Below are 11,929 nucleotides of genomic sequence, written 5' to 3' on the forward strand. Positions count from 1 at the left end.
GGCGCTCCAGAGGAGCGGGGCTGGGAGGCAGGGGTGAGGGCAGGGGGAGCGGGCAGGCCACGGTCTATGGGATCGCCATTCCCGCTCCTCGTCTTGCTCAGGAGTGCCCCGGCGGGACAGGGGGAGCGGGCAGGCCACGGTCCGTGGGATCGCCATTCCCCGCTCCTCGCCTTGCCCAGGAGCGCCCGGGCGGGACAGGACGAGCGGCCCTCCCCGCTGCGGCCGCCGGCACAGGTGGAGCCCCGCTGCCTTCCCTTGGGACGGAGTCCCTCCACCTCCCCGCTTGTCCCCTCCTCGCCCCCCGGCCCCGCAGCCTCTCCCGCCCCATCCCCGGGCGGGTCACTCCGGCACGGAGAAGCCGCCGCCGGGGCGATGCGCCTCCCTGCTCGGCAGGCAGAGCCCCTTCTTCTCTTCACTTCCCATCCCATCCCATCCCATCCCATCCCATCCCATCCCATCCCATCCCATCCCATCCCATCCCATCCCATCCCATCCCATCCCATCCCATCCCATCCCATCCCAGGAGACACCGGGATCTGCCTCCGCTCCCCTCGGCCCTCCCCCTCGGCTTCCTCCCTCTCGCCTTCTTTTTCTTTTTTTTTTTTTTTTTTTCTTTCTTTTTTTTTTTTTTTTCCTTTTTCCATCCCCTCCCCCGCCTGGGAAGACCTGGCCGCTCCCCCCGCCCCGCGCTCAGTAGCCGCGGGCGCTGGGCGGCGGACGAGCGGCGCGGAGCGGGGAGCCGGGAGCCGGAGCCCCGGGGCTGCGGCCACCCTCTCCTCCGTCCGTCCTGCGGGCTGCCAGGTACGACCAGCACCCTTCCCGGCGCCGGCCTCTGGGCAAGAGGCAGCCCCCAGAGACCCGGGTGGGCAGGAGCGGAGCTGGGGACGGGGGCTGAGGGGCACCGGGCACTGCGAGCTAGACAGCGTCTCTAAGGTGATAGTTTTCTTGCGATGTCATTCTTCCTACGCGGGTCGTTTTTAAAAAATGATGGGGCTGAGCGATGTCAGTACCTTGAGCTTGGCAGCTGAGATGTTTTGTATTAAGTCCCTGCCTCTTTAGCCTGATGCATATATTTTGATAGGGCTAAAACGCCACGCGTTTGTCTGGTGCTTGTTTTTTCATATTTGAAGCCGGTTTCACAAGACGGCTTAACAGGACTGAGGCAAGGGGAATATTTATTGGGTTTTCGGGGATTTGTCTCTGTGCTGTGCCTTCTGCGGGGAGCAGGCAGGGAGCCTCTTCACCCTTCAAAACAAACTCCTTTAATTCTGATTCATCCCCTCAGTATTGGGGCTACCATCTCCGCGCTCCTCTGGAATTAACACTAATTTCATCCAGATTCGTCACTGCTGGAAACAGATTTGTCTTGGAATAGCAAAAATAAAAGAGCTGTGCCAAGGTATTTAACTTTCAGGCTTTGTAGAGGGGGAAAACTCCTTCGGATCGGTGCGGAGAGGCAGAGCCTCCTGCGGAAAGCAGGACCAGGGAATGCCTAAGGAGAGATAAAGGCTTACTCCTTTATCTCCTTTTATCCTCCTCTTCTTCCAGGACAGCCCTGTGCTTTGACACACAGGAGCGGCCGGCAACAGCGGAGAGGGCAGGGGGAAGGCGGCCATCCCGGCAAAGCCCTCCCGTCCCCGCAGTTCCTCCGCCCGGCTCCCGGTCCGTGCCCACCCGCTGCCGTCCCGGGGACGCCGCCCGGCTGGCAGGGCCGGACGCCCGGAGCCGCTCAGGCCTGGGCGCGACATCCTCACCCTCCGCCCGCTCCCGGCGCGGCGGAGCGGGAGAGAATCCCGGCCGGGGAGGGTCAGGAGCGGCCGGAGGGAGCGGGGCCGAGAAGATCCCGGCCGGGGAGCGTCGGGAGCGGCCGGAGGGAGCGGGGCCGGGACCGGGCGCGGAGGCGCTGCCGGCGCTGCGGGAGCGCCGCCCCGCGGCCGCGGCGGGCACTGCGCCGCTCGCTGGCGGTCCTTCATTTCCCCGCCCGTGGGATTTCAGAAATGAGCTGTCACGCTCGCCGTGTAAAATTAGTTCTTCCGATGAGTACTGAAGCTGCCTAAACTTTTGCAAGAGACAGGAGCCGCAGTGGTTTGGGTTTTTTTGTTTTTTTGGGGTTTTTTTTCCGCAAATCAGAGAGGAGGACAACATCCATTCACCACTGTACAGAGTGAGTGCATCTGGAGGAGATCAGGGGCAGCAGTGGTGGATAAGATTAGGGCAATGGTTTCTTCCGGGGAGAGTGAGATACCAAAAATTTGTTCTCTATTTTGCTTTGTCAGAGTACAACTTTGAATTCCAACTTCCAGGTCATTTCAAGAATAAGGCCAAAAGCAGCTAAAGGAGATGGTTACTATAGCGGTCTGTTATTTTAGGGCCTAGAAATCGGATTTTAAATTGTGTAAGCCGAGTTTGTAATGTGCTGACTTTCCTACAAGAATAAGAAAGCCTTACGGTAGAGGCTGCACTGAACAGACCAAGATAAAACACTGTCAGGAAGCTGGACTGAATTTTTCTTCTGTCTGAGCTACACTGGCATGTAAATTTCTTCCGTGGTAGCCTGAAGAGAAACCTATTCTAGTTTGGCTTGACTATAAGCTTTTCCTGAGCATCTGACCTGTATTCAGCTGGAGTAAGGTAGGACAAAATATTTGAAGGATATCCTCAAAAATTAGGTATTTTTTTCTGTGGATGCAGAAAGGTTTAATGTTGGAAGCAAGAAACAACAAGAGCTAAAAATAGTTTTTCTTGTATGGATACGCCTGGCAGCTGGAATGCCACCAAAGTTATCAGCTGAGTTTGGAAACTGCAGGAAGATTTTCAACATTTTCATATAGCTGGAGATCTCTCTCTTTCTGGTTTCCATCTTGTCTTCTCTCAAGTAATTCATCATACCTTAAAGAGCTGACTCAAGAATTCCAATTACTGTAAGCCAACCCAAAATCTGTATGGGAAAGGAGTGAAGGAAAGGAGAGGGCAGAGCATCTTGGGGTGTGGAGGAAGAGTGGAGAATGGGTAATTGAGGGTTTTTTCCTTGCAATCAACTTGAAGCCTTCTCAGGACAATCCTCCTTTCCCTGGAGGCTGTATTCTCTCTCCCTTTCTCCTCTCCTGCAAAGTTATCTTTGCACCCATCTTCACATTTCCATCCTCATCAAGTGGCAAGAGGAGCCCTATGTTTCCCTTTTGCCAGCAGCCTGTGCTGGGCCATGGCAACTGCTGACATTGCCCTTGCTTGGAGCTGGCCTCCTCGAAACAGCAGGGATGGGGTTAGTAAAGAGATCTTAAATACATGGCTGGAAATGACAAAGCTGCCTAGCAGAACCACTGCTCTGGTCTGTAATGAGAATTACTGGGTTTATCAAGTTTCTTGAACTTCTTCCAGTTATCCTGAAGTGTAGTTAGTTCATTCCCAGTGACAAGTGGTTCGTTATAATTGAAGAAAATCTTGGCTTCCAAGACTGCCTTTGTAAGTAGTGAGCACTTGAGTGTCATGTTTCAAATGGAGGGCTCCAAGGCATCTATGGAAGGTTCTGTGCTTTGACTCTTTTTTTTCTTTCTAAAGAGTGGCAGAAGGGAGCCATAGTACTCCACCCATCTGCTTGCAGAAAGTCTCTCTATAAAGCAGAGAGAAAAAAATGGACTTCTCTATAAACCTAGTTATGAGATCAGCTGGGACAACATCAGCCATCACAGTGGAATAACATCAACCCAGACTTTCTATGTGAACAAGCAGTTAGTGACTGAACTTTCCTTAGGGCTCACAAAGTTCAGCTACAGAGGAATACCAAATATCCAGACCCTTATGAAAAGCTGAAAAGGGGAGGAGTATTCTCGGGAAAAATAGAAAAAAATAATTCTCAAGCCTGGTATTAGAACTGTTTTGTTCAGCAATAACTGAACCAACACTTTGAAGGTAACTTTGTATATCAAAGTTAATGTTTAAATGTGCACATTTCTGCTATACCAGTAATCTAGACTGGTGTGAACAACTGGTGTCCCTCTACAAAATCTTTTGTCTGGGATGATTCCCCAGCCCTGCTTTCAAAACTTTCAGATATCTTTTCATATGACCACATACATCCAGAGCTCAGACCTGTGAGTCACCGTAATCTCCAGATGTCTTAGGAAAGTCCCTACATCTCCTCCACAACCTGAGTTAGCTACTTAAAAGCCAGGGAGGGTTTCCTTGTATTGTAAAATGTGGTGTTTAGTAAGTAGACTCCTGCTCAAAGTTGGTGTTCCATTCTGGCAAAGGTGAAAAGTGTAAAACTATGCTAAAACAAATCCAGCCTCTTCTTGGCATCAGAAGCCACAAGCTGAGGTTGAACTGTAGTGCTTACTTAACAATAAAAAAAAAATTATTATAGACAACAAATATGACTATAGGGTAAAGGTGCCTCAAAAAGAGTCACTGGTCCATTACACAGCTTTGAAAGCGATGTTCCCCACTTCTTTTTCCATATACTGGCTGTTTCACTGGAGAGCACTTCTTCTACTATTCTAAACTAAAATTAAGGAAAGTGGTTGTATTTGCCCTGGCCTACACTGCCATTGCAATATAAACCAGAGAGCTTAACCACATACAAATCCTTGAATTGCTTGGCTTTTAAAGTTTAATCATAGACCCTTTCTTTCTTCACTGCTGAGGTTTCCATGTAATTGGAATGAAGGATGTTGGAACTGAGCACAGGTTTCCCAGTGGCAGCTGCCAGTAGTTGGATAATACCACTAACATCAATGCTGCCAAAAGAGAAAAATGGTCTTTTCAGTAATGTTTTGAGTTCAGAATCAAGAATTCTGGGTTCAGTTTCTGGCTCTGCCTCAGACTTCTAACAATGTTACATTTCTCCTGCATGTTCTCAGCTAGAGATGGGAATAATACTGCATTTTGTCTTTCCCATTCACTGCTGGTGCATCACCCCATCTAGGTGGGGCATTCCACATGACCATAAGGCACACACAGCACAGTTCCTACAGCCTTTGTGGGATCCTGAAAATGTTACTCATGCAATGAGTAACCAGAATTAACCCTCCTACTCAGCTGAGCTTTGCTGCATGTAATAAAACCAGGAGGCTCCTCTCCACCAGCAACATTCTGCTTTCCTCATTTGTCTGTCTGTCCTAGAAGACCTTGGTTCCTTGGGATAGCACTTAGAAAAGTGCCCTTTTTTCTTACAGGCAGATTTTTAGCTCTCCTCTGTGCGGGTAGTGGAGAACCATTGGTGACTTTTAAGTCAGCTAAAGCCACGTTTTGGCCATTACATGAAAGAGCACAATTGGTCTGGTTTCCCAAAGGTTCCTAAGCCTCATTAGTGTAGTCTGTCTCTCCATCTCTGCTTGGATCCCAACTTTTGAATGCACTGAGTGTTTCCAAGCATATTCTACCTTCTACTATATAGCTATAGGAAAGAGAAGCAGAAACCTAATATGTAACTGCATACCTTTGGAATAAATAAAATCAGGATGTTCTGCTTTGGAATGAAGAAAACCAGGATGTTCTACCAAGTGGAATGACTCAGACTGCTGTTCACAAAGGGAAAAACAGGTAAAACTCAGCTGATTTCATCTTCCAGTAGGTAGCTCTGCATGGATGCTGGCTGAATTATCTGCATCCATCTTGCTAGAAACGATTGGAAGAGTTAGAGGCAAAACAGGGAATATTTGAGGCATTTCTATTTTGAGCAGATTGTAGAATTCTATTCCACTGATGTCAGTTCTAAAATTGCATGATTATACTTAGAAGATATTAAGATAACTGTATGTATTTCCAAAGTGTATTTTCAAATCTCTCTTTCTTGTTTTAGAAAAAAATAAAATAAAATGGAGCACATGTTACTGCTACTCATAATTTTCATACCTATATTGGGTCTCAGTAATGGAACAGAAACTGAACAAGATTTTACTTGGCACTTAAAGAAGATTCCCCAGATTGTGAGAGAAAGAACTTTCTCCCTTGACAGCCCTAAATTTGAAGCAAAAACCAAATTAGAGCTGAACAGTGTATGTGGAATTGAATGTCAAAGGAAACTGCCAGTGCCAAGCTTGTCTGACTTGAAGAGCCTCTTATCCTATGAGACTGTTTTTGAAAACGGCACACGGACCCTGACTGAAGTGAGTGTCCTCGGAGCAGTGCCTGACCCAGCTGCAAACACAACCACACGAAGGCCTTTGAGGAGGAAGAGGCAGATATATGGGACAGACAGTAGGTTCAGCATCTATGACAAGAGGTTTATGACCAACTTTCCGTTCAACACAGCTGTGAAGATCTCCACGGGCTGCAGTGGCATTCTTGTTTCCCCCAAGCATGTGCTCACAGCAGCCCACTGCCTGCACAATGGCAAGGATTATGTCAAGGGCAGCAAAAGACTGAGGGTGGGCCTGATGAAGACAAAATCCAGAGGCAACGGCAGGAAACGCAAAGGTGCTAAAAGAAGTAGGAGAGAAATTTCTGCGGCCAAAGAGGATCCCAAAGCCGCCACAGAATTAAGGCGACCATCCAAAGGCGATGAGAGAAAGCAGAGGGGATCTGGGAGGAAGCAAGGGACCTCAAATGGCATGCCCTCCTTCCAGTGGACCCGGGTGAAGAGCACGCACATCCCAAAAGGCTGGTTTAAGGGTGTCTCTGGGGATATTGCCCTGGATTATGATTATGCTGTTCTTGAGCTCAAGCGTCCCCACAAAAGGAAATACATGGAGCTGGGAATCAGCCCAACAATCAAAATGATGCCTGGGAGCATGATCCACTTCTCAGGTTTTGACAATGATCGGTCTGGGCAGCTGGTTTATAGATTTTGTAGCATTTCTGATGAGTCCAATGATCTGTTTTATCAGTACTGTGATGCTGAGCCTGGCTCCACAGGATCTGGCATCTATCTCCGCCTGAAGGAGCCAAACAAAAAGAAGTGGAAACGCAAGATCATCGCTGTTTACTCAGGCCACCAGTGGGTGGACATCAATGGTGAACAGCAGGATTACAATGTAGCGGTACGAATTACTCCTCTCAAATATGCCCAGATTTGCTTCTGGATACATGGGAATGATGAGAATTGCGCCCAAGGCTGAAGAGAGCCAAGCCGCAGTTCTGCTTAGCACCCTCACTGCCATAGAGTGAAAGGCGACAGTGACTGGAAGAACATCACTCCACGCCAGAACGTTCTTGAACTCAAAGCTCGCAAGTAGTGCTATGGTGACTTAAGGGATGCTGAATTTCTAGGGGAGGGGTAGAATTGTCAGACAAAGTATTTCTAACTGTAATCAACCTAGATACACACTTAAAATCCCAAACTATATTTATGTTTGCAATTGTGATAAATTCAAGTCATTTGTGAGGAAAAAAATGGCTGCACCTGTTTGTCATTTTTTTCCCCAGAGGAAACGTTGAAACATCTCAAACTGGTGTTATTAAGCAATATCTATTTTTTTCCAATGGATTTACTTTTCTCAGGGTTCTGTTCCAATTCTTCAAATGCAAGTTGTGCATATAGCATGTTCCTGTATGTGCAGAATGAACTGCATGAGAACAAGACATTATTCTGGCATTCTCTAAAGACCACAGGTCCATGTTGAGAAGCAGCACTATAGTTGATGATGGTTAGTTTGGAAAACTTCCTCTTCTGGTTGCTGCAGGAACACTCCCATGGAAATTCCAAATTTATGTAGCTGAGGGTTACACCTTAAAGAAAAAATCACTCCATTGCTCAGTAAAAAGAGAAACTAACAAAAAAATAGTTTCTGTGTTTGGAAGAAGAAGAAACGTTTAGACATATTTAATGCCTTTAAATGTTCTTAGAGAAGCTATAGAAATCTTAAACACATGCATTTGCCTTCCAATCAATATTTGGAGAGATGTAGGTTTAGTTTCTAGTCAAATGTTTAGCTTTACCATTGGGAGAAGTCACTGACTCCCAAAGTGGCTACTTGACAATCATTTGGAGCTTCACAGATGATATATTTTCTGGGTGCTAAACATTTCTTCAGTTTTTATAAATTACTTTTATACAAGTTCAGCTTCATAGATAGGATAGTATGTGTTAGACTGGGAGTTGGAAATCAATATTTTAGTTTGGCTATATACAGTTTTGCAAAGTGTGTGGTTTTAATCATGTTATATTCAGATTCCACCTTAACATGATTCACAGGGTTAACTGAAAATTTCTCCCAATTAAATTATAGCACCTTCTGAATGGTAGAACTATCCTGTGCTTTATAGAAGGTATCTTGTTAGATAGCAGCAGTAGTTAGCAAATAATTTGGTTCAATATGTTTGCAGAACCATGTATTTAATGAAGACACAAACTGAGCTTGACTTTTATACACCTTTAAACACAAACCACCTTCTTAAAAACTGTTGTTGATTGCTATATAAGTCTATATCTTTTATTTTATGTCAAGATTTTGAAGTACACAGAATTCTTATGGTGCTACATTAATCTAATAACATAAAAAGATACTGTGCCTTTCTGATCATATCCTTTGGGTTTCAATACTTTTCATAGTATTCACCACTGTATAATTTAAATTTTTTACCATAAATTTATGCTGACCAAAATACATTTTCTTCCTGTGCAGGAGAAAAAAATACAAGATTTAAAATTTTTTTTTTAAATCTTTAAAACATGCTTTTGATGACATAACATGGTTTTAAATAACCCTTTTTTTTGGTATATGTTTGAAAGTGTATAACCTGACACACTGAATGTGCAGGCAACTTTGTCCTATTATTGCCAAAGCACAAAAATTTAAGACTTGCTTCCATATCATAACCTAACAATATTTCATTCATTGGAAGAGATCTCACTTTAAAGGAAACTATTTCTTTTAATGCCAACCTTTCCAGGAAACACTCAGCTTTCCTTCCTTTATTATGTTTTAATTTTATTTTGTGTGATTGTTTGCAGAAAACTAATAATAATTTTTAAAGTTTAGAAATAACTCTAAGATTTTAGGGTTAATTATTTTTTATTGTTGTTAACATCTCTATTAACATATGTGGCTTTGCTGACAGTAATTTTAAATCACCTCAGTCCAGTATTTAATACTCTTGCTCTATGCAACAGATTTATAGTATCCTTTAGTCAGGTCTGCAATGTTTTTCTTAAGTGCCTTTTTCCATAGTTACTGTGACAAATAAGGTACCACATCATTAATCTAAAACAAGACAACCCAAGTCCATGGATTTTTTTACTATTATTGTCATTGTTGATTTGGGTCCAAAACTGATCAAGATAAAGGGATCATAGTAAATTCCTTGTTTTGTTGAGTCTTATTTAGGTGTACTTCTCCTCAGAAGAAATAAAATCTATATCTTTATCACTTTGGGAATTGGGAGCAAGGTAAGAATGAAAAATGTGTGATGTCAGCTTCCAAATAGTCTTGTTATAATAATCATCTGTTGGAAATATCTCAGCTGCAACCTGAGGTTTCCATACCACGTTGATAAAAACTTTCTTTTCAGAGAATAAGTACTAGATGCTAATTCTGTAGTACTAAAAGATTAAAGAGGTTGGCCAGAGCAACATAAAAATTACTTTCAATCAACCAAACAAACCTCTGTGTCCCAGTGCCCATGCACAAACACATGCAAATACACAGGCTTGGAGACCATGGATGCTTTGACTGAGTTTTGTGTTGTCAGCACCTTCAGGCCAGGAATGCAGGTAGAAGAAGACACAGACAAAATGCTTTTCCTGTTGCCTCAGCATGCTAGGCAACATTTTGGTCTTCCACTTGGCCTAATAGAGAAATAAATGCTTTATATAGACATTGTGACTACCTACTACAGGGACTTCTGTTCATAAATCTACTACTTACACACAATCCCAGGAGTTTAACGTCCTGCACAGAGCTCTTGGTACCCATCACTGCAAATGGGACAAAAATTGTTGAGTCATCTTGGATTTTCTTTAAAACATGCAGTTACTATCTAGTTACCAGTGAGAAAATATGAGGAGGAAAATATGACCCCAGTAGATTAGATCCTGCTGTTGTCTAGGACATCAGCAGGAAGGCTGGGTTTCCAGCCCTCCTGATGTTTCCCTAAATGAGTTTTCCTCTCTCAGGTACCAGACTGTACATCACTTTTTAAATCAGTACCAATTCTTTTCCATAAGTGTTTGTATAGTAGATCTTTTTATTTAACTGTATTCCTGGCTTTGGGAAAAAACAACTTCAGTCAAATCTCTTTTCTCCTAGAGGGCTACTGGAATTTATAAAGTCAACAAGTAAGTTTTTTTCAGGGCCAAAGATAAACCTCATATGCAAGCCATTAACACACCCAGACCAGCTTCCACAAGGTATTTGTGCATGTGTTTAATCTGAGGCTCTAAGACACAGAGGGGTTATCTGCAGTGTGAAGAATTAAGTCAAAGTTTGTATTAACAAAAGAAAACCACAACATTATGTAGGGAAATTATTTCTGTTATATGAGGTATAGAGTGCCCAATGTTTTAATAATTGCTTAAAGAAACTCCTTGACTCCTTAAGATTTACCATCTTAATTTTGCAGATTTATGTGTCTATATGGAGTGTGAATCAGCATGAATATGGCTTAAATAAAAAAAACCCTTCATCCACATGTGGAGGAGAGAAGCAGCTGGGGAATTCTTTCTATTTTGCTGATAAGGGATGACCTGGCAGCAAATAGCAAAAAAAAAAAGAGAAAGAAAGAATGAGTAGAAGGTATGAAAGGGCAGGAAGATGGAGATGGTATGCAAGGGATAAAGAAAGTGTGCAAAGTAACAGATGAAATGGCTGCAAGGTAGCAGAGGCATCTATTGTGAGAAAGAGTAGGCAGATGGTAGACACTTAATAGTATTAATTAAGATGTGAAATTCACAAGTTTCATGACAATTTTTCACTGTTAAAAATAAGGCATTTCTTCCCAGCCAACAGCAACAAGGAAAGGGCTTTGAGAGGACTCAGGCTATGGCAGGGCCTGCTTAGCAGGCAGGGGTTTTAATCCTGACCTACAATCCATGCCTGAATTTGCAGGGATTATGCTTCTGTTCATTCAGGGTCCTTGGAAAGCAGCAATCTGTGTTCTGACCAAAAGGCTTGGCAGTATGAACCTCCCAGTACACTGGATCACCAAAAATGTAGTGAGTAAAGGGACTTTCTCAAACCTGACCTTTTTTTGGGATTCCTGTAAAGGCTGTTCTCCATTGGGGAAAAAAATGAAGCAAAAAATTCTCTGACTTAAGGCACTAAAATGTTAGCTCAATTTTTTTGCATGCATCTAGAAATTCTAGGCAATAGATTTTTTTTCAAGTGTCTTCTGTTTGTGTTTGGCATCCATAGAAATTTAATCAACTGCTTCCAATTTTAAAGCACAGATTATTGCGGATAGTTCCATCTACAAAGTCCTGGATTAAAGAGAGACGGGGGGAAAAAAAAAGAATGTTATTAAATTGAAAGCTTAAAATTTCACTCTAATCTCAAAGGATTTGGAAGTATATTTTGGTCCCCTTTGCACCAGTCTTTTGCTCCAGGTGTCAGAGCATTTAGATTAAAAACATCCAGAAGTAGCTTTGAGGACTCTTTCAGGTTCTTTGCTTTTTTAAGACTGACAGAAAACTTTAGAATATTTTTAACTGTGCAAAATGACAAGCCATTTGAGATAATAAATGCAAACCTTTGCTCTGTTAAGATATTATATGATGCACTTATTCTGTCAATAAATATTTTCTGATGTTTTTCTTTTCCTCTGTCATGATGTAGTTTGTTAGCCATGGTTGTGTTACACAAACTTCATTCTCTAAGTGCCTGTAATGATTTTTTAGTGAATCATCTGGGACTTGGTCTTACAAGATATTAATGTCTCTTTAAACTTGTTCTGGGAAAAAAAAAAAAAAACTCCCTGTCTTCAAGATAATTACTCCATGAGCAAATTTGATGAGTAAAAAAATTTAGTTCAGCAAGGAAATGACTCATAGTCT

General features: G+C 43.3%; 1 protein-coding gene across 1 annotated transcript; it reads left to right on the top strand.

The window, feature by feature from the left end:
• Nucleotides 1-670: 670 nt before the first annotated feature.
• Nucleotides 671-11,692, top strand: PRSS35 (serine protease 35). The gene is made up of 2 exons (XM_064707462.1): nucleotides 671-801; nucleotides 5,801-11,692. The coding sequence occupies exon 2, from the start codon at nucleotides 5,817-5,819 to the stop codon at nucleotides 7,056-7,058; it is 1,242 nt and encodes a 413-aa protein (XP_064563532.1). The 5' UTR covers nucleotides 671-801; nucleotides 5,801-5,816; the 3' UTR covers nucleotides 7,059-11,692.
• Nucleotides 11,693-11,929: the final 237 nt, after the last annotated feature.

Source organism: Zonotrichia leucophrys, chromosome 3 (genome assembly GCF_028769735.1).
Source record: "Zonotrichia leucophrys gambelii isolate GWCS_2022_RI chromosome 3, RI_Zleu_2.0, whole genome shotgun sequence".
Classification (NCBI taxonomy): Eukaryota; Metazoa; Chordata; class Aves; order Passeriformes; family Passerellidae; genus Zonotrichia; species Zonotrichia leucophrys.